The sequence below is a fragment of the Mytilus galloprovincialis genome, chromosome 7, assembly GCF_965363235.1.
Source record: "Mytilus galloprovincialis chromosome 7, xbMytGall1.hap1.1, whole genome shotgun sequence".
Lineage (NCBI taxonomy): Eukaryota > Metazoa > Mollusca > Bivalvia > Mytilida > Mytilidae > Mytilus > Mytilus galloprovincialis.
Window position 1 is genome coordinate 8,446,534 of NC_134844.1, and position 25,145 is coordinate 8,471,678.

General features: G+C 33.2%; 1 protein-coding gene across 3 annotated transcripts in view; it reads left to right on the top strand.

Annotated features, from left to right (window-relative positions):
* The window catches only part of LOC143082254 (DNA damage-regulated autophagy modulator protein 2-like), a 55,579-nt gene that overhangs the window by 18,349 nt on the left and 12,085 nt on the right, over positions 1-25,145 (top strand). For 2 of the 3 annotated variants that reach the window (XM_076257849.1, XM_076257847.1), the window contains exons 2-3: positions 5,949-6,031; positions 23,157-23,260. In XM_076257849.1, the coding sequence (XP_076113964.1) occupies positions 23,169-23,260 (92 nt within the window). In that variant the 5' untranslated portion in view covers positions 5,949-6,031; positions 23,157-23,168. The remainder of the gene's footprint in view (positions 1-5,948; positions 6,032-23,156; positions 23,261-25,145) is intronic. The other variant, XM_076257848.1, reaches the window with a different exon arrangement.

Consider the following 25,145-nt stretch of genomic DNA (forward strand, 5'->3'; position numbering starts at 1 on the left):
ATTCGAGTTTTAAGTGGCGTATTGAAAAATGAGGTGCCAAAAATATCAAATCTTTACATGGAAATAAGTAAAATCACAAAAATACTGAACTCCGTTGAAAATTCAAAACGAAAAGTCCTTAATCATATTATACATACTATTGCGATAGTTCTCTTCTAGATCTTAGAATAAGTGTTTTTCTGAGGATTCCTTAAAGGACAAAATGTTAATCATAAAATATTGGTGTTTTTCCTGTAATTTCATGCCTGAACTACTATCTTACTTTTAATAGTGTCAAATTACCGGTTGTTGGTTACAGTATAGCCCATCTTTCTTGAAAACATAGTTCTGATATGATATCGATTGCAGGTTTTGTCATGAGAATTTAATTTGCAGTTTCCTTACGATTAATCTTATTACAGTGAAAGACTTCTGCAATTTATTCTTTACGCGGGGAATTATGCTCTTCAATAATGGTGTTGTCCTCATTCGGTTTATCAAGTATCGAATCTGTTGAACCTTGCAAGGTTACAACATTAATAAATCCGTTGAAAGAACATTTCAGAAAATATCGAAATTTGAACATACTTCTTACATAAAATTCGATGATAAAAACTAGACTAGCCAACTGAAAGTAATTTCCGGAAAACAGACTTTTATTACTACATGAATTCATTACATTTTTTGTCTAGAAAATTGCTAGGATGCCCTGTCAAATCATCATTTTTCCAAAAGAAGGGACATGACGGTTTTCTCTGTGCGTCCGTCTGTGTGTTCAGAACGCATTTCTGTCTGTAACTAAAAGTGTTGCTTCTTATATTATATAAAACCAAGTGTCGTCTAGTTATGCTATCTTATATTGATCTGATTACCTTTCGGAGCACCTGAGATCACCCCAAGTTTTTGGTGGGGTTTGTGGTGCTTTGTTTTTAGTTTTCTATGTTGTGTCTTCTGTACTATTTTTTGTCTGTTTTTTTTTTTTTTTTGGCCATGGCGTTGTCAATTAGTTTTCAATATTTGTACCTGTAGAGAGTCCTGAGCCTCGTTAATAGTCGTCTTTAGGCATTATGTATGTCATGTCTTCGATTTTTTTTTCTTTATTTACAGCGTTGTCTTTTACATTGCAGACCATCGGTTCACTAAATCTGGTCAGCGTATGTCCTTCAACTATGAGAAAAATTCCACACCGCATAGTGATTAATATTATATACATGCAGTGTTGTTCGATAAAGTTATTGCTGGTGATCCGATGGATAAATCTGTTGTAGAGTTGTCACTGGCTCAGACGTACTTATAAATATAATTATTTTCTGTGACTGTATCTAACATTAATTTGTAGGATCCTTTACTATAGATAATTTAGCGGATCTGTAAAAATAACATCTCCATGCCTTATATATCATGTACTGTAGTACGACGCTAGATTAAAACTGACATGGAAAGGTAACACCCGGCCACCGGAAGCTTCATTTTTATGAAGCCCGGGTGGTCGTGTGGTCTAGCGGGACTGCTACAGTGCAGGCAATTTGATGTCACGATATCTCAGTAGAATGGGTTTGAATCCCGGCGAGGGAAGAACAAAAAGTTTGCAAAAGCAAATTTACAGATCTAACATTGTTGGTTTGATGTTTAGACGAGTTGTATATATATAATATACACAGCCATGTACCACCATCACTGCTGGTGATCCGATGAATAATGAATGAATTTTGGCGAATCATAAGTCCTTCATGGCTTCTATGAACATTGCATTGAACAACAAATCGGAGGACTTACCTTGTTTGTATTGGATACCTAAACTTCACAAAATTCCGTACAAACAACGGTACATTGCCGGCTCATCTGCTTGTTCTACTAAAGAATTGTCCATTAGATTGACTAAAATTCTGTCCGCAGTTAAAGAGGGTCTTCAGATATACTGTGAAACTGTTTACTCACGTAGTGGTATTAACCATATGTGGATTCTGAAAAACTCTAAAGAACTTCTGGATAACTTTAAATCTCGGTCTTTTTCTGAAATTAGTTCTATTAAAACTTTTGATTTTTCAACCTTGTATACAACCATTCCCCATGTGAAATTGAAAACCCGTCTAAAAGAAATAATTCACAATGCTTTTCATCATAAAAATGGTAGCATACGCTATAAATTTATCACTTTGGGATACCACAAGGCATATTTTGTTAATAAGGAACAAAAGGGTAAAACATACTACACAGAGGAACAAGTGATCAGTATGCTGGAGTTTCTTATTGACAACATATTTGTTGAATTTGGAGATAGACTTTTTCAACAAATTGTCGGCATTCCTATGGGAACGAACTGTGCGCCTCTCCTTGCCGACCTCTTCTTATTTTCATATGAATCGGAGTTCCTTCAGACACTTGTCAAAAACATGAAGATCAAAGAAGCCAGGTTATTTAATTTCACTTTCAGATATATTGATGATGTTCTTTCCATTAACAATCCGAACTTTTCTGATTGGATTCCATTAATATACCCACCAGAACTAGAAATTAAAGAGACCACAGACACGGCTTCCTCTGCCTCATTTTTAGACTTATACCTCGAATTTGACATACACAGTCATCTCAGTACCAGAATCTATGACAAACGAGACGATTTTAATTTTGAAATTATCAATTTCCCCCACCTAAGTAGTAATATACCAACTTCACCTGCATATGGAATATACATTTCCCAACTTATTAGGTATTCAAGAGCTTGCAGCTCCTATTCAGACTTTGTAAAACGTCACCAGTGTCTGAGCAGAAAATTGATGAACCAGGGAAAAGGCAGGGATATGTCAAAGAACGTCTCGTCCTTTTTCTAAAAAAGTTCATCGGAAGATACCCAGAACTTGTTGATAAATATTCCGTATCAACTTCACAAATAATACAAGATGGTCTTGAAGTATAGATTTTGCGTACTGACGTTTGTTATCATCTTAATTACTTATTATAGTATTTTTTTATATGTCTGTTTTAGATATTCGTTTGAAGTGACTCTGTTGTTATGTAAAACCACATACTTTGAACGGCAAAATTATTTCATTTATTGATATTACTTTTACTTAAGGATCTTGACATACTATGAATGACAAAACTATTTTATTCAATAAGACTACTTTTTCTGTTTAGTCTGTTTTTTATGATATACATTTGACGTGAAACTGTACTTATGTATCCCGTCATACTTTGAACCACACCATTGTTTTATTTATTATTATTACTTTTACTGTTAAATCTGGTTTTTGTTATATCTACTTTACGTGAGTCTGCATTTATGTATGCCGTCATACGACAAAATTATTTTTTTGTCTACCTGTGCGAATTTCAAACGCGCAATTTTACACCAGTAATGAAAACCTTCTATCATTTATGGGTAGACTTTACATAGATAAATTCAGCCGTATTTGACGTGAAACTGTACTTAAGTATTCCGTCATACTTTGAACCACACCATTATTTTATTTATTATTTTTACTGTAAGTCTGTTTTTTGTTATATCTACTTTACGTGAGTCTGCATTTATGTATGCCGTCATACGACAAAATTATTTTTATGTCTACCTGTGCGAATTTCAAACGCGCAATTTTACACCAGTAATGAAAACCTTCTTTCATTTATGGGTAGACTTTACATAGATAAATTCAGCCGTATAGGAAAAGCAAAATGATAATGTTGAATTTGATGTATGCCTTTTTGTGCTACTTTGTTACATTTGTTGTTTATGTAGTGATATTAAGATGATAACACAATATTGACTGTTGTACCCCTATTTTTGACATTTTTACTCTTTGAGTATGTTTGTTTTGTTCATGCATCGTTGACAATGTAATGGAATTTGATGCGACTGTCATACAAGTGAGAGGTTTAGCTAGCTATAAAACCCGGTTCAATCCAACATTTTCTACATTAGAAAATGCCTGTACCAAGTCAGGAATATGACAGTTGTTATCCATTCGTTTGATGTGCTTGGACTTTTGATTTTGCCTTTTGATTTTTGATTTTCCTTTTTGAATTTTCCTCGGAGTTCAGTATTTTTGTGTTTTTACTTTTTTCTGTTGTAGAGTTGTCACTGGCTCAGACGTACTTATAGATATAATTATTTTCTGTGACTGTACCTTACATTTATTTGTATGATCCTTTACTATAGATAATTTAGCTGATCTGTAAAAATAACATCTCCATGCCTTATATATCATGTACTGTAGTTCGACGCTAGATTAAAACGGACGTGGAAAGGTAACATCCGGCCACCGAAAGCTTCATTTTTATGAAGCCCAAGTTGTGGTGTGGTCTAGCGGGACGGCTACAGTGCAGATGATTTGGTGTCACGATATCTCAGTAGCAAGGGTTCGAATCCCGACGAGGGAAGAACAAAAAGTTTGCAAAAGCAAATGTAAAGATCTAACATTGTTGGGTTGATGTTTAGACGATATTTTTTCATTTTCTATTTTCTTCTATGCCATTAATAAGGACAGCGGTTATGACATCCTAGCTAAGATAGTCATATGATAGCTTCGATGTGCATGCTGTGACATGTCGTAAGTTGGTCCTAACTTTATCATCATTTCTGTGCTAAGAATATGTTATAGGACCGATCTTAGAACAGTTTCGATAAATAGGCCCTAGTTCTCTTAATGTTATTTTGAAACAAATCTACGTTTATTTAAATAAATAGAATGTCTTATATTTATTCGCATTTATTTTTTAGGCATTAAGCTTAATGCTTGCACACATTTTTCCGGATTTAAGACTAATGCCTAACATCATTTAGGCACTAGACTTATTGCCTAGGATTTAAGCTAAATGCCTAATTTCACTTATTGCTGCTAAAATATATATATACTTCAACATGTAAGATTTTTTGTTAAAGTGCATTGTTTTATTGGAGATATGGTCATATATATTGAAGACTGGCGTGGTGACGTACATTGGTTAAACGGATTAAGTAATAAAAAAAGGAAATTTTGTTTACTTTTAAGGTTTTAAATTTTCATAATGTTTTGTGGGAAGCTATTTATTCTTTTTCTGTGTCTGCATTTTGTTCCGAAAATGGACATTCCTTTAGATGAAAGTCACTATCATTACTGTACGCATCTCAAATCAAAGTTACTTTAAATATTTGATTTACTTACAGAAATTCGAATGTAAGAAACTTTGAGAGAGAACGTTGTACAAAATGCTAAACAACGGTCAACAATGCAAATTGTTTGACAATATTAAATGGGAAAATAAATAGACGGGGTTTTGTTTGCAATCTAACGATCCAATTGGCATTTATATGATGTAATAGCATGATATTGTAGGATATAATAAATTGCATTTTAAATATCCAATGCATTGATTTATTTTTGAAATAATGCGTGTATTCGCTGTAGGTTGCAAATGTATTTTTTCACATGATATATCAGATGCGGAATTTCGTAGTAATTTTCGTTCTTCAATTAAACATTGTAAAAATAGACTCCGGTAGTTTCTGTCTAGACTAAATATGTTTAGCATTTATTTTTGGATTTAATTTACTTAATGACCAGTGATTGTAAAATTGTATGAAAATTGTTTAAAATAAGACTTGCACAAATGGTATTGACTGTTGTTTAGCTTGACCCCCGATTGGTTCTGTCCAGTCTAGATATTCTTAGCATTTTGTTTTTTAATATAATTTACTTAATGACCAGTAATTTTAGAGGAGACTACGTAAAGCTTCATAATATTAAAGCAATATAAAATGGATTCCGAATACTTTAATATAAGAATGTCTGATTTAAAAAGTTATCAAGCCGAGAGAGACACATTTTCTTTTGGTTTTTTTTTCTCCATCAGGATCAAACAGTCTGCTATATATTCCTTATAATCATCATATGATTTATGGCATCATGTTTATTATAAGATATTATCATGGTAAATCGATGTCTATTTACATTGTTATTATTCTTTGACGATGTTGTATCTACCTCCTTCAGATGATGAACTGCGATCTTCTTCAGATGAGATGTTTTAGATAGTAACGTTTGACCAACATTATTATAACTAAGAGGAAAACAATGTAAGTATTATATTTTTTTATATTTTTTATACTTCAACCAACTTGTTTGTTGATTACAAATTTCAATTACAAATCGTGTGTAGCATGAATGTAATATATAGGTGTTCTATGATAAACTTAGTTTGTGTTCTTTTTATACATTGTTGTGTATATAACATACATTTTTTTATTGTTGAGTTTATGAATATTAGGTCTTTAAAATCTAAAATGAATACACGTACCTTCCATTCATTTTCTATCAAACAATTTTTCAACTAATCGAGACAATGATTAGTTTACAGCTTACATAACAGGGGCGGATGCAGGAATTTTCGAAAGGGGGGGGTGCTAACCCAGGGCACCCAGGGCAAAGGGGGGGGGGTGCAAAACATATGTCCCGATACAAATGCATTGATCGGCAAAAATAAAGGGGGGGGTGCGCACCCCCGGAACCCCCCCCCCCCTGGATCCGCCACTGCATAATAGACATTACGTCTTAGATACGTCATTTTTTTAATAACGTTAATAGTAGATTACCTTAGCCGTATTTGGCACAACCTTTTGGAATTTTTGGTCCTCAATGCTCTTCAACTTTGTACTTGTTTGACTCTATAACTATTTTGATCTGAGCGTCACTGATGAGTCTTATGTAGACGAAACGCGTGTCTGGTGTATTAAATTATAATCCTAATACCTTTGATAACTTTTTACTGGCTTTCACTTTGTTTTCAGTAACTGCGAGTACACACATATCTGTGTCTTGTAATTCATTTTTGTACTATGTACTTTTTATCGATCCTATACACCACTATCACACGTATAATTCAGTGATTAGTACTGAATTTCGAAGGGCGTATGTTGATCTATATATAGTACAAATTAATTCAAGGTCATTTGGTCTATATGGTGGACATTTTCTGATTGGCAATCTTTTATTATGGCACAAGCTTTTGGAATTTTGGGTCCTCAATGCTCTTCAACTTTGTACTTGTTTGGCTTTATAACTGTTTTCATCTGAGCGTCACTGATGAGTCTAGGTAAAACATATCTATTTTGATAGAAATTGGAAATTACTTGAACCAAAAACTTTAACCTAAAGCGGGACAAACGGACAAACTGACGAACGGACGCACAGACTGAAAAACATAATGATCCAAGGAAGGCGGGGTCTAATATTCTCAATATTTAAATTCCTATACTTGTTAAGTGTTCTTATAGCAAATGAGCGTACAGACAGAAATAATTGTCGACAATGTGCCTAATGTTTGGTCTCCGTCAAAGTTTGTAACCCGAATTTGTGTTCTCTCAATCGATTTATGACATTTTAACAGTGGTATCATACTGTTGCCTTTATTTATGATCGATAGGTAATGACAACTATTTTGTGTGAGCTTTTTTCGACCCCATTTACTGTAACAAGACTTAAGTGTGATAGTTCTTACATTAATACTCTTTCATAGATTTACAACAAGTCTAAAGTGCGATAGTTCTTACATTAATACTTTTACATACATTTACTGTAACAGGTCTAAAGTGTGATAGTTCTTACATTAATACTTTTACATACATTTACTGTAACAGGTCTAAAGTGTGATAGTTCTTACATTAATACTTTTACATACATTTACTGTAACAGGTCTAAAGTGTGATAGTTCTTACATTAATACTTTTACATACATTTACTGTAACAAGTCTAAAGTGTGATAGTTCTTACATTAATACTTTTACATACATTTACTGTAACAAGTATTAAGTGTGATAGCTCTTACATTAATACTTTTACATACATTTACTGTACCAAGTCTAAAGTGTGATAGTTCTTACATTAATACTTTTACATACATTTACTGTACCAAGTCTAAAGTGTGATAGTTCTTACATTAATACTTTAAGATACATTTACTGTAACAAGTCTAAAGTGTAATAGTTCTTACATTAATACTTTTACATACATTTACTGTACCAAGTCTAAAGTGTGATAGTTCTTACATTAATACTTTAAGATACATTTACTGTAACAAGTCTAAAGTGTGATAGTTCTTACATTAATACTTTTACATACATTTACTGTAACAAGTATTAAGTGTGATAGTTCTTACATTAATACTTTTACATACATTTACTGTACCAAGTCTAAAGTGTGATAGTTCTTACATTAATACTTTAAGATACATTTACTGTAACAAGTCTAAAGTGTAATAGTTCTTACATTAATACTTTTACATACATTTACTGTACCAAGTCTAAAGTGTGATAGTTCTTACATTAATACTTTAAGATACATTTACTGTAACAAGTCTAAAGTGTGATAGTTCTTACATTAATACTTTTACATACATTTACTGTAACAAGTCTAAAGTGTGATAGTTCTTACATTAATACTTTTACATACATTTACTGTAACAAGTCTAAAGTGTGATAGTGCTTACATTAATACTTTTACATACATTGAGTTGTATGCTCATAAGTTTCCACCATTTTTAATTGATAATAAACACCATCACACTAACAAGATGAACATCAAAAACATATAATAATGAAATTTAACTTTATAATTGTAACGTCACATAGTACTAGTCATAAAAAGTAAAATCTACAAAAGTACTTAACTTAGAGGAAGATCAATTGGGAAAGTCCATAATCACATGGCAAAATTAAATAACAAAACGCATCAAAAACGAATGGACAAGAACTGTCATATTCCTGACTTGGTACAGGCATTTTCAAATGTAGAAAATGGTGGATTAAACCTGGTTCTATAGTGACTCATGATCAAGTTTACTATAGACTGTCGTATGATCTGGCTTTCGCGGTAGTCATGGTAGTGTCGTTGTGGGGTGCTCACATTGAGTGAGATTTTTTTTACTGTTAACCTTGACTTAATCCAACCAAAAACTTGAATATATTTTTATAAATGTATTATGTGATTGTTTAAAGTTAGTAAAACCTGATTGTCACAGCCAAATGATTCATTTCTTCTTGGTTGACATCTCTGCTTCAGGTCTGATGTTTCCAATTGTATCGACATAATTTTAGTTAATCACACTCTTACATATACCCAGAGTATTATACACAGTTTTGATATACAATGTAGTGTCAAGAGATCAATTTATTTAGTAATTTGTAACGATACTCTTCCTACAGTAACGATCCTCTTCCAACAGTAACGATCCTCTTCCTACAGCAATTTTACAAACTCTATATTTTGTGTATTTCTGATTTATGTTCATCCAAAATATTGTCTATCAATGCCATATTATCCAAGGTTATTCTCACTAAATGATTGGTTTACTCTAGAAATAAGGTCATGACTCCTCTCTAGAAATAAGGTCATGACTCCTCTCTAGAAATAAGGTCATGACTCCTCTCTAGAAATAAGGTCATGACTCCTCTCTAGAAATAAGGTCATGACTCCTATTAATGAATATCTCGGTTATTCTCACGAAATGATTTGTTTACCCTAGAAATAAGGTCATGACTCCTCTCTAGAAATAAGGTCATGACTCCTATTAAAGAACCTCTCGGGTTTTCTCAAGAAATGATTGGTTCACTCTAGAAATAAGGTCATGACTACTATTTAAGAACCTCTCAGTTATTCTCACGAAATGATTGGTTTACCCTAGAAATAAGGTCATGACTCCTCTCTAGAAATAAGGTCATGACTCCTATTAAAGAACCTCTCGGGTTTTCTCAAGAAATGATTGGTTCACTCTAGAAATAAGGTCATGACTACTATTTAAGAACCTCTCGGTTATTCTCACGAAATGATTTGTTTACCCTAGAAATAAGGTCATGACTCCTCTCTAGAAATAAGGTCATGACTCCTATTAAAGAACCTCTCGGGTTTTCTCAAGAAATGATTGGTTCACTCTAGAAATAAGGTCATGACTACTATTTAAGAACCTCTCGGTTATTCTCACGAAATGATTGGTTTACCCTAGAAATAAGGTCATGACTCCTCTCTAGAAATAAGGTCATGACTCCTATTTAAGAACCTCTCGGGTTTTCTCAAGAAATGATTGGTTCACTCTAGAAATAAGGTCATGACTACTATTTAAGAACCTCTCGGTTATTCTCACGAAATGATTTGTTTACCCTAGAAATAAGGTCATGACTCCTCTCTAGAAATAAGGTCATGACTCCTATTAAAGAACCGGTTATTAAAGAACCTCTCGGGTTTTCTCAAGAAATGATTGGTTCACTCTAGAAATAAGGTCATGACTACTATTTAAAAACCTCTCGGTTATTCTCACGAAATGATTTGTTTACCCTAGAAATAAGGTCATGACTCCTCTCTAAAAATAAGGTCATGACTCCTATTAAAGAACCTCTCGGGTTTTCTCAAGAAATGATTGGTTCACTCTAGAAATAAGGTCATGACTACTATTTAAGAACCTCTCGGTTATTCTCACGAAATGATTGGTTTACCCTAGAAATAAGGTCATGACTCCTCTCTAGAAATAAGGTCATGTCTCCTTTTAAAGAACCTCTCGGTTATTCTCACGAAATGATTGGTTTACCCTAGAAATAAGGTCATGACTCCTCTCTAGAAATAAGGTCATGACTCCTATTAAAGAACCTCTCGGTTATTCTCACGAAATGATTGGTTCACTCTAGAAATAAGGTCATGACTCCTCTCTAGAAATAAGGTCATGACTCCTATTAATGAATATCTCGGTTATTCTCACGAAATGATTTGTTTACCCTAGAAATAAGGTCATGACTCCTCTCTAGAAATAAGGTCATGACTCCTATTAAAGAACCTCTCGGGTTTTCTCAAGAAATGATTGGTTCACTCTAGAAATAAGGTCATGACTACTATTTAAGAACCTCTCGGTTATTCTCACGAAATGATTTGTTTACCCTAGAAATAAGGTCATGACTCCTCTCTAGAAATAAGGTCATGACTCCTATTAAAGAACCTCTCGGGTTTTCTCAAGAAATGATTGGTTCACTCTAGAAATAAGGTCATGACTACTATTTAAGAACCTCTCGGTTATTCTCACGAAATGATTGGTTTACCCTAGAAATAAGGTCATGACTCCTCTCTAGAAATAAGGTCATGTCTCCTATTAAAGAACCTCTCGGTTATTCTCACGAAATGATTGGTTTACCCTAGAAATAAGGTCATGACTCCTCTCTAGAAATAAGGTCATGACTCCTATTAAAGAACCTCTCGGGTTTTCTCAAGAAATGATTGGTTCACTCTAGAAATAAGGTCATGACTACTATTTAAGAACCTCTCGGTTATTCTCACGAATTGATTGGTTTACCCTAGAAATAAGGTCATGACTCCTCTCTAGAAATAAGGTCATGACTCCTATTAAAGAACCTCTCGGGTTTTCTCAAGAAATGATTGGTTCACTCTAGAAATAAGGTCATGACTACTATTTAAGAACCTCTCGGTTATTCTCACGAAATGATTGGTTTACCCTAGAAATAAGGTCATGACTCCTCTCTAGAAATAAGGTCATGTCTCCTATTAAAGAACCTCTCGGTTATTCTCACGAAATGATTGGTTTACCCTAGAAATAAGGTCATGACTCCTCTCTAGAAATAAGGTCATGACTCCTATTAAAGAACCTCTCGGGTTTTCTCAAGAAATGATTGGTTCACTCTAGAAATAAGGTCATGACTACTATTTAAGAACCTCTCGGTTATTCTCACGAATTGATTGGTTTACCCTAGAAATAAGGTCATGACTCCTCTCTAGAAATAAGGTCATGACTCCTATTAAAGAACCTCTCGGGTTTTCTCAAGAAATGATTGGTTCACTCTAGAAATAAGGTCATGACTACTATTTAAGAACCTCTCGGTTATTCTCACGAAATGATTGGTTTACCCTAGAAATAAGGTCATGACTCCTATTAAAGAACCTCTCGGGTTTTCTCAAGAAATGATTGGTTCACTCTAGAAATAAGGTCATGACTCCTATTTAAGAACCTCTCGGTTATTCTCACGAAATGATTGGTTTACCCTAGAAATAAGGTCATGACTCCTATTAAAGAACCTCTCGGTTATTCTCCAGAAATGATTGGTTAACTCTAGAAATAAGGTCATGTTAAAGAACCTTTCGGTTATCTCAATCTTTGCAGCAGACAGTTCTATAATCAGGTTTATTGTTACTTTTTACAATAAAGCAATCTGTCAATATACTAAAGTTATTTCTATTTGATAATTTGCTTTTCGTCGAATAGTCTATAGAGAAATCCACTCTCTTTGAAAATGTTGCACTGGGGAACGTGTCTATTGTAAAACAAAGCATTTTCGATATAGAAATGTAATTGGATTTCACCACAAGTTATTAGCAAATCCTGTCGGGAACATTTTAGATATGTTTGGATTTGAAGATACACCGAAGAGTCAACTGCTTATAAGGAAAAATTATCTTCCATTTTAAAACAATACTTTTAAAAGATATAAAACACACATGTGACCTTCAACAAATCTGATTTATATTATTGTAGACACACACAAACTGTAAACGTACAAACATGCTAACTCGGTTTATGTATATATCTAGAGAAATGCTAAGTAATAGCATAGAAGACTTCTATTTGGTGACACCAGTGGATACATCAATATATCATGTTATTTCGGTCAGTAAAAACTGTATATCTACTTTTATTCTAAAATCAAATTGCATTTGGCATATTCTGGAAGTGTTGAAATTAAATTTGATTTTAACTTATGTTAATATAATTTCAACAATGAAATTATTCCAAAAAATTGTATTAGACAATTTGGCCCCATAAAGCATTTTATTAAACACAATCAATGTCAATTCAACGACGATTCATCAACTCTAATTCTTAATTTGCTGTCTTTAACAATCTTTGTTTCTCATTTAATGACTCAATGCGTCATTAATCTCTGCTCTAGAACGTGCTTAAGATGGCAAAGTGAAAGATATGCTATCTACACCATTAGCATGTTTAGACGTGAAAGTATTACTTACCGTACAAAAACCGATAACTACAAGTTGTAAACAGGTTGACCACTCCTACTCTGAAGTTTTTGAATCACTTAGAAGACTTTTATAGACGAAACGCGCGTCTAGCATACACAATTATAGCCTAGTATAGATACTGAGATTTTGTAACAAGAAAATAGAAGACGGCATATAAATTGGAAACCACATACTAGACATTACGATACGAAATTACAACTACAATTTGTATTTATAATGTATCTATAATACTAAAATTACGAGGTCCAATTTGTCAGCCGTCATCACGTAAAAATGACGAATCAAAGAATTCAACTTTATATATAACTAATATAGTACAAAGGTGTAGATTATAAATTACACCACTCCAGGCCCTTTTGTTTTCCACGTAATTAATATTGCCAATAATTAAGAAGTTCCGGGTCGAGTCCGATACCGATACCAATAGTATATTCACCTGTTACCGATTACCTTATCTGTACTTTCCGCATCTGACAGGCTCACCACCAAACGGTGTATTCAGGATTAATATGCTATATAGTATTACACGGGTCATAATCACAGGGTTGACACTGCTTAATTGTCAAATAGTTACCTATTGTAGTATTTTAATCAGTTAGACTTTCTAAGATAACAATACGAATACTAAAAATCTGGACTAAAATAAGACGTATAGGTACAGTTTTCAATTTGTTAGCGGGCATGACGTAAAACAGCGAATCAAAGAATTCAACTTTATTTATAACTAATATAGGACAATGCTGTTGATTAAAAAATACTCCATTCCAGGACCTTTTGTTTTCCAAATAATTAATATTATCAATTATTGATAAGTTCCAGTTCGACGGGTTCAAACAGAAAGATTTGAAAGCAGAGAAAACTGTGTATTTTATAATCGGCATGACTTTATCAGATGACAATACTAATACTAAAATAAGGCTTGCACATAGTTATATCCTTTAATTCAGTCACAGACCCGTGATATCACGGTCGTGTTCTAGTATTACATAATATGAATCATTATATTTGACACAGGCTCTTCTCCTTGTCGTCAAGTGAAACCCTACTACTTGTTAGATAAATACAATTCTTGTAACATAAGTCTGATTTTAATGCGAATGTTTCTTGTACTTGGACATAGTCTCTTTATTTTCTCCGACACTTCCAGTCTTCTTTTTATATTAATGTACCTAAAACCTGTCTGCCTTCATAAAACATCAAGTAGCTAGAAAATTCTATGAATTATGGTTTCTTTAGCTTGATCCGTTATTTTTCTACTAGACAACATTGAATGAAAAAACGAATCACAATAGTTCCAATATGAATTAATATAATGAAATGGAATCATTTTTTCAATGACATAAGGAGAACAAATGTAATAGGGTTCCACTTTGCCATATCTGTTTATACGAAACAACATTCTAATGTAAATGGTAATACTAAAAATGCAACAAACACATTTTGTTTTAATTGAAGCCAAATATATGTGACATAAAAACAACGCAGTATCGAGCTTTATTATTTTATCAAGGTTTCGCTATACTGTTGTTGACCAATGGTCATTTGATGTTTCGCTATGCTGTTGTTGACAAACGGTCATCAATCAGATGCAAGTCGCATCTTTCTTACAAAAATGATTGTACCAATAAAAAAAGAAGTTTGGAATAAAAGACAGGCATGCAAAGGGGACGTTTTTAGCCTAATATTTCGTGGTAAATAAGGTAGTTGGTACATTTGTATTTTCATGTATTATATTTTAACAAAAACAAAACCCATTTTTCAAAATTGACAACAATCTAAGATGTGCTCCTGAAAACTCATAGAAAATTACATTTGTCGTGACGTCATTGATTTATACTATTTGTATATTACCTCAATTCTGAAATAGATATTGTACTGTGATACTGCTGTCACAAAGTCAAAACTTCAATCACTTGCTTTGAGATATCGATGAGTTTTATAATTTGTTTGATACGTTCAGATGTACATAAAAAAGAATGTTTTTAAAACGTTAATTAGTTTGACACACGAGGTAAGGATACCAGTAATGAACACACCGGAAGTTAAGATACAGTTCACATTAATTGTAGCAAAAAATAGCGCAGTATATAAAACATGAAATGGGTAAATTTCTATATGTTTTTGTTAATGATATCACATTAACCTATCAATAACCCCAATACTAAGATGTTAATGACAGCTGAATAATATGTCAATAATGGTGGAATTATGCTCTGTTATGTATCTCAGACCTTACCACCTGACTAATTAGAGGCTATACAGACCCTATGTCGTTAACTCAATACTGTAGACTACTGTTTATATTTTCTCTTTATCTTATTTAGTTTTTGTTTAAAATACGAAAGAGGGTAAACACAAAAGTCTTTTTAGGACAATCACTTATATCTTTAAAAAATTTCGGCAGAATTTGCCCTAATTGTAAATCTTGTCCAGGTGATATTTTTTGTTATGTTATGATTTTATCTACATAGAAGTATCAATGCTCTTCAACTTTGTACTTGTTTGGCTTTATAAATATTTTGATATGAGCGTCACTGATGAGTCTTATGTAGACGACACGCGCGTCTGGCGTACTAAATTATAATCCTGGTACTTTTGATAACTATTTATCTACTAGTATCTTTTATACTTTTCAAGATATAAGGCAAAACACCAAAAATAGATAAAATCAAGTTCAATAGCCAGTCAACGTAAGTAGACAAATTCGGACATAAGACTTATATGTAAATATGGTCTAACATATGATTATGGACTTTCCGGATTGATTTTCCTCTGAGTTCAGTATTTTTGTGATTTTACTTTTTTTTTATAAGACTTACATGTAAATCTGGTCTGACATAAGACTTACATGTAAATCTGGTTTGACATAAGACTTACATGTAAATCTGGTCTGACATAAGACTTACATGTAAATCTGGTCTGACATAAGACTTACGTGTAAATCTGGTCTGACATAAGACTTACATGTAAATCTGGTCTTGCTTTTTAAAGTTTTATATCTATCTATTGTAGCTTTTACGGATTTAGTGAAAATCGAAAAAAAACAAATGATAAAACTTGTCGTTGAAGGGCAATTATTCATAAAAGGATTAATTGAAGATTTCCGCTAGCTATATATTCACTTATTTGACGATCTTGTCCTGCAAATAAAATAATACACAGTGTGCAATTGTCCTAATACGAGAATTTATCGGGTCAATAAAATTCATATCTGGTGAACGAAGCCAAACCCGATATGAATTTTATTGACCCGATAAATTCCGTATTAGGACAATTGATCACTGTGTAACGAATTTATCCTGATTTTGTTATATTACATATTATTATATTCAAATTCAATATTAGGACAATATCAACCAAATATGTTTTAGATATTTAATCTAAAACTGTGAAAAATTAAAAATATTAGGACTATAAGCCATCTATTTTTTTTTTATTTGGTCAATAGTATAAGGGAGATAATTCCAAAGGACGTAATAAATAAGGAACATAATCCCAATAGACGTAATAAAAAATTGTACTGAAATATATTAGGACAATATCAGCCAATCAAATTGCGAGAAATTACTCTAAATCAGGATAATTGTGTTTATTTTCCTCGACGTTTTTCTAAATATGTTTTGCTCATACATGTATTTATAATTTTTACTGACTCAGTCAGTTTCAATTTACGGATTTAAAGGAAATAATTAAGAGACAGACTGTCGTGACACCATTTATTTTTCATCTTGTTAGGAGTAACATCAGTTATTTCCTGCAGTGTCAGTTAGAAATGTACCATTATATCACAGTTAAAGCATTTGGGAAACAAATATTGATTGCTTCCAATTAAACGATTTTTTAAAATAACATTTTATTTCCCTCACGTCCTTGCAGAAAAGCATCATCTTTGTTCAATTAAGAAAATAAATGAATGCAAACACAGTTCAAATATATGATGTTTGCCTTCTTGCATTTCAACGTTGACTTTTTTTTAATCTATAACAATTCTTCTTTTTTTCAATTTATTTTGCTAACTTTCTTGATGAAGGGATGTTTATACTACTTCACAAATAAAGATAAATAGATATAGGAAGGTGTGGTGTGAGTGGCAAATGTCTGTTCATTTGTGTTATTATGGATCCGATTTTCAATATTTCTTTCTGTCGGTTGTGTTTTAGGTAAACTGGAATCTGATGTAACTAACGGATAATTAGCAATTAAACTTCTACTGTTTGTTGGTATGCATACACAATAGTCAGTGATGATATGTTAGCACTGAAATAAAATGATGTAATAAACAATCATTATGTAACAAGTAGGTACACAATGTGTAAAGATTTGAACGGTACATAGGGAAATAAGGAGGTACATCACATATGAAGTTTTGAATAGTGTAAATGGAAATAAGGAGGTACACAACATACAAAGCTTCGAAGGGTACACAGGGAAATAAGAAGGTACACAACATACAAAGCTTTGAAGGGTACACAGGGAAATAAGAAGGTACACAACATACAAAGCTTTGAATAGTACACAGGGAAATAAGGAGGTACACAACATATTAAGTTTTGAATGGTACACAGGGAGCTAAGGAGGTACAGGTACACAATGTATAAAGTTTTGAATGGTACACAAGAAAATAAAGAGGTACACAATGTACAAAGCTTTGAATGGTACACAAGAAAATAAGGAGGTACACAATGTATAAAGTCTTGAATGGTACAAAAGAAAATAAGAAGGTACACAATGCACGGGGGGTAACTTCGATATTTTTTTGGTAGGGGTGTGCCATTTTTGCCTCAAAAAACGTACCCATTTTAATATAACATTCACTGAAATTCAGTACCTATAGTTATATAAATATTTAAGAAAGAATGACCTATATTTATATACAATATTTAAAATATGACCCATGCTTATATATATATATAAGCACTAACTCATCATCACTCCCTGATAATTCATAAATATACCAGCTACCCTTAAGTTTTTATATATATGAATTGACATCGTTTGGTGCACATTTGGGAACTTATTTGAAAGGTGAACTTTCAAATGAATTGATTCCATTTAATATTAATTGACCATTAATAATGTAAGATTCTCAATACCGGTAGCATATTTATATATGATATGTACATCATACCCCAAATCAATATACAGTTATCAAACGTAAATGCATTTTAATATAGGATGTCATTAAAAAGGAGGCCCATTTTTATATAAAATCTCGCAAAATTATGACCCATATTTTTGGCACATCCCCGTATACCCAATAATAGGAAGTTACCCCCCCGTGACACAATGTATAAGGTTTTGCATGGTAAACAGGGAAATAAGGAGGTACACAATGTATAAAGTTGTGAATGGTACACAGGGAAATAAGGAGGTACACAATGTGTAAAGTTATGAATTGTACACAGGGAAATAAGGAGGTACGCAATGCATAAAGTTGTGAAGGGCACACAGGAAAATAAAGAGGTACACAATGTATTAAGACTTGAATGGTACACAGGGAAATAAGAAGGTACACAATGTATAAAGTTGTGATTGATACACATGGAAATAAGGAGGTAGACTATGTATAAAGTTTGGAATGGTACACAGGGAAATGAGGAGATACACAATGTGTAAAGTTATGAATTGTACATACTAGGGAAATAAGGAGGTACGCAATGTTTAAAGTTGTGAAGGGCACACAGGGAAATACGGAGGTACACAATGTATGAAGATTTGAATGGTACACAGGGAAATAAGGAGGTACATAATGTATAAAGTTTTGAACGGTACACAGGGAAATAAGGAGGTACACAATGCATAACGTTTTGAATGGTACACAGGGAAATAAGGAGATACACAATGTATAAAGTTTTGAACGGTACACAGGGAAATAAGGAGGTACACAATGCATAACGTTTTGAATGGTACACAGGGAAATAAGGAGGTACACAATGTATAAAGTTTTGAATGGTACATAGGGAAATAAGGAGGTACACAATGTATAAAGTTTTTGAATGGTTCACAGGGAAATAAGGAGGTACACTATGTATAAAGTTTTGAATGGTACACAGGAAAATAAGGAGGTACACAATGTATGAAGATTTGAATGGTACACAGGGAAATAAGGAGATACACAATGTGTAAAGGTATGAATTGTACACAGGGAAATAAGGAGGTAAACAATGTATGGAGATTTGAATGGTACACAATGTATGAAGTTTTGAACGGTACACAAGGAAATAAGGAGGTACACAATGTTTTGAAGATTTGAATGGTACACAGTGAAATAAGGAGGTACACAATGTATAAAGTTGTGAATGGTACACAGGGAAAAAAGGAGGTACACTATGTGTAAAGTTTTGAATGGTACACAGGGAAATAAGGAGGTACACAATGTATGAAAATTTGAATGGTACACAGGGAAATAAGGAGGTATACAATGTATGAAGTTTTGAACGGTACACAGAGAAATAAGGAGATACATAATGTGTAAAGTTTTGAAGGGTACACAGGGAAATAAGGAGGTACACAATGTATGAAGATTTGAATTGTACACAGGGAAATAAGGAGGTACACAATGTATAAAGTTTTGAAGGGTACACAGGGAAATAAGGAGGTACACAATGTATGAAGATTTCAATGGTACACAGGGAAATAAGGAGGTACACAATGTATGAAAATTTGAATGGTACACAGGGAAATAAGGAGGTACACAATGTATGAAAATTTGAAGGGTACACAGGGAAATAAGGAGGACACAATGTATGAAAATTTGAAGGGTACACAGGGAAATAAGGAGGAACACAATGTATGAAAATTTGAAGGGTACACAGGGACATAAGGAGGAACACAATGTATGAAAATTTGAAGGATACACAGGGAAATAAGGAGGTACACAATGTATGAAGATTAGAATGGTACACAGGGAAATAAGAAGGTACACAATGAATAAAGGTTTGAATGGTACACAGGGAAATAAGGAGGTACACAATGTATGAAGATTAGAATGGTACACAGGGAAATAAGGAGTTACACAATGAATAAAGGTTTGAATGGTACACAGAGATATTTCACTTCAATTGAGAAAAAATTGAATGTGTTTTTTATATCGTTGTTTTGCATTAAAATCTCATCACAAGTTTACATACAATGTACTCGTGAAAGATGTGAAAATCATGCTGTTAAAATGTTAGTATTAGTAAAATGATTTTCAATCGCACAATCTTTTTTTCCTTTTTCGTTTAAATAAAATTAAGTATAGATAAGACTTAATCCATAGCTCTTCCATAATTAAAAAAATCATTACAAAGCACGTCTTGTGTTTTATTGCTGTTTTGATATTGCCGGTTTTGATCTGATAAGAACTTTTATTTATTTTTGACTAAACACTGTTTCCTCAATTTGATGTTATTCTCACAACTGATTTTAACTACTGTAGTTCGAATATCGAAGGTGGCAGGTGTCCCCGTGTGTTTGACTCGAATCTTAATTGACTAGGATTGTCAGTATCCATACCGAAGGTCGGTGGTATTCTCCGGGCAATCTTGCTTGCTATACCAATAAAATTGACCGCCATTAAGTAGCACAATAGTGCTGAAGTGGCGTTAAACCTTAATCAATCAGTCAATCTATCTATATAGCTACGTTAAAAACAGGATTTGCTGAAAATCGTCTATAAAGAATAGTTTAGTCAATCATCATTTCAAATGCAAATGGCGCTTGTGAAATCAGGAAACATACATGTAGCAATTAAATGAAAACAGAGAATATGGTTGTATAAAAGAATTTGTTTGTGACCTGAATGATGACGACATTATATGTAGAATTTTTCCTATGTTGTATGAAAATCATCACTTGACCATTAAAGCTGCTTTGTGCGTGATACAGTCACGTCATTTATATTTATATTGCAGTCACATATGTGATCGATATAAAAGACGTGACATAGAGACATTTTGTTATGTTTCTCCTATAAACATTGTTTTTGTTCCGTGTTGATGTTTGTATGGTGTTTAGAGATTGTAAATATATTTTATATTATGTTTTGAGATGTTGTTCGTTTTAAATGAAATGGTAAAATGTATATGGCGGAAATAAATATGATCTATCTGATATCCTGTTAATATAAATCCGCTTTAAAAATATTAGTAAACATAGATCTTCTTTGCATGTAATAAAAAAACAAAGTTATGGTCATAACATTATCAAACAGGTTTTTATTGCACATTTCAATTTATTGATTTTTCAAAATTAACTAAGTGCTGTTTTGCTAGTGTTGAAGAAAAACAAGATAATAAATCAGTTGAAATATGATAGACCATTAGTTGCCTTCTATACCGTCAATTGTACAAGGCTAATAACACATTCATTGGCAACTCTTACTTGATGCGGTTCTATTTCAGAGATTTATCCGTCCAGTGTCAGAAAATAATGGCTAGTCTAAATCGATATGTTTTATATTAAAAATAAAGTGTAAAATATTAGAAGTTTATGAGAAAAGAAATCAAATATACGATAAAATATTACTTCTTATTACAATCCGGTAGTTACTTAATGTGGCTTCCCGTCATGCATTGCGGCATACTTACATGTCAATTTAAGAATAAGTAGATGTGTTAAAATTGCCAGTTAGACAGAGATTAAATGAAGCAATTAAACGCCAACATACGGCCTTTAACAATATGAACGACTTATACCGTATATTCTACTATAGTCGACCTGAATCAGCTTAATTAATGAACATTTCACCGGGGGGGGGGGGTAACTTCCTATTATTGGGTATACGGGGATGTGCCAAAATTATGGGTCATAATTTTGCGAGATTTTATGTAAAAATGACCCTCCTTTTTAATGACATCCTATATCAAAATGCATTTACGTTTGATAACTACAACTATATTGATTTGGGGTATGATCTACATATCATATATAATATGCTATTGAGAATCTTACATTATTAACGGTCAATTATAATATTAAATTAAATCAATTCATTTGAAAGTTCACCTTTCAAATAAGTTCCCAAATGAATCCCGGAAATTTTTCTCCTGATTTGAAATTCAACGTTTTGAATATTTTAAATATTGTATATAAGTATAGGTCATTCTTTCTTAAATATTTATATAACTATAGGTACTGAATTTCAGTGAATGTTATATTAAAATGGGTACGTTTTTTGAGGCAAAAATGGCACACCCCTACCAAAAAAATATCGAAGTTTTTAGCGAAAATAGCAGCGGAAATCTAGAGACTAAACAATTTGTATTTTTACAATTTGATACTATGCACATCTTTCAACATAGGTAAAAATATTCAGATATGCACAAATTGTTCATAGTATTTATCAACAGATGAAGTGTTTACTGAAAAAGCAAAATCTGCTGAAACGACACCATGCGACGTCATCAAAACGTCATCTTTTTAAAATGAGCAAATACAATATGTTACAAGTATCCTTTTCTTAAAAAAAAACGAAGAGTAAGCATGGACTAACATCCAATTGTTCAAAATATTTGAAAAAATTAAATAAAAGCTCTGTTATTATACTTTTTACGATGCGGATTTAAGCATGGATGCAATTTGGGTACTCCTCATTTCAGAATCATTGATGGTTTGGAGGTCAGTTTAGACCAATTTTTCTATGATTCCATATGGATTCAAAATTAAATTGGTGAAACCATATAATGAATAATGATACATCTACAAAATAAACATAAATTATAATGAAATCTTTTGTCTGAAGTGTAAATAAACGTAGATTAAAAAACTGTCAAAATAGGTGCAATTTGGGTACCCTGACGTTAAATATCAGTTGCAATTGTCTTAACTAAAAACATCAGTACGAGGAACAAAAACAACCATACAAACAAATTATAGAAACAAAGTACCGGAATACATGATATGTTACACAGGCAAAATTTGCTCATGTGAATTTTTACTTGAATCTCACATGAAATTTACGTGGAAAATTTCACGTGAGATTCACTTCAAACAAGCTCATACGCGTTAACTAAAGTCAAAATGATCAAGTAAAATTCACCTGAATCTCACGTGCACTTCAACCTCCTCCCCCAATCCCGAAAAGGATCAATCAATTTTATTGATCGTTTCTAAATATACAGTATCTAAACAAGACTGTAATCAAAATTTGAAGAGTATTAAATTTTAAAGTTTTATGACATCTTTTTTTTCCAGACAAATCAAATAATGTGCCTGACGTTTTACAGTTTATTCAATCGATCACTATGGTTACTACCTGTTGTTACTGTCAGCCTCGTTTTGATGACTTTCAGTACTACGTAAGTACCATTATATATTATTTTCATGACCTTCTGTTTGCTCAACTATTGAGTTATTTTTACAGACTAAAAGTTTAAAAGCGCCACACTTATTGATCCTTACGTTTTTGTTTTTAAATTATCTTGTTAACTGATAAGAACACAGTTGTTTGTCAATGCGACAACTCACCCCAAGATCCTGCCAATGAGACAACTCTCCACAAGATCCTGCCAATGAGATAACTCTCCACAAGATCCCAAATGACACAGAAATTAGCAACTATAAATCACCTTACGGCCTACAACAATGAACAAAGCCGATACCAAATTGTCAGCTATAAAAAGGCCACAAAATGACTATTTCAAAATGATTCAAATTAAAACACTAACAGGCTAATGTATCAATCTTCCATGCAGTGTTATCGGTCCTTGCTTTCTCTCAAGAGCATAGGAGATTGCCTTATTTATGTACAAAATAATGAACGAAAAACAGATATGTATGAAAGCAACGCACCACAACCACTGAGTTACAGGCTCCTGACTTGGGACAAGCACAAAACACGTTGGTAAATAAAGCCCATGTCCCACTAGTCCACGATCGCACCACGCTCACCGCGATCTAAAATAAATTCAGATCGTGGTGATGTCGCGGTATGAGCGGCATGAAAATGTAAATCTCCCGCTTTCACGATGCTAAGTAATATACTACGTCTTTATTACGCTTCTACAACGATCCCGCTACGATTATACCACGTTCTCACCGCGCTTATTTTGCGACCTCACTACGTATATACGATTATCAAGATCTTTCTACACTCATCGCGTTCTCACTGCGACCATACCACGAGTTATCCGATTGCAACACGATCTTACCACGCTTCTACTGCGATTATATATATATATAGCACGTTTTTAACTCGATTATACTACGTTCATACCGCAATCTTACTAGATTTCGCGTAAACAATACAGTCATGCCACTAAAATCTACTATAACACGTGGGCGTGGTGGTAGGGATTGATGTAGAGGCAGAGGGAGCTCTGATAGTAACACATCCTATCAAGCAGAGATGTTGGACCGACCAATCCAACCTAAATACAACCTATTGCTGGTCCATAAAGCTCAGTTGCAAATGACGTTATTTTAGTGAACGATAGCAGAGATGACACAGATGTGGCAATAGATATAAGAAGATGTGATATGAGTGCCAATGAGACAACTCTCCATCCAAGTAACAATTTATAAAAGTAAACCATTATAAGCCAAGGTACGGCCTCAACACGGAGCCTTGGCTCACACCGAACAGCAAGCTATAAATGGCCCCAAAAATTACAAGTGTAAAATCATTCAAACGGGAAAACCAACGGTCTAATCTAAATGAAAACGAGAAGCATGGTTAAGCCGTCAGAGAAAATGGACGAGAAGTCTAATTACCGCCAAAACGGACAAATAAAACCTTGAGAGATTTAATATATTTTATGTGAAAATGACAATGAGAATGATGGTCGTAGTATGAACGTAGTCAGGTCGTAAGAAGAGCGTTATGAGGACGGCAAGGGCGTGCTAGAATCTTACTATGGTCTTGAACAGCGTGGTGTAAACGTGGTATAGTCGTAGTCGAAGCGTAGTTGGGTCGCGGTTAGAACGTAATGGTCGTAGTGAGGTCGTAATAACGTCACTGTGAGATCGTAGCGCAGTCTCTCCGAATATAATCACGATTTCACTACGCTCTCGCTACGATGGTACAGCGATCTTTGCGATTTTACTACGACCTTAGATCGCTCTCTACGCTTCTACAACGATCGGATTTGTCCACGACCACACCACAATTGTTTTGAACATGTTCAAAGTTGGCCACGCTCATCACGATCTTGAAGACCTCACCACAACCGTGATACGACCTTA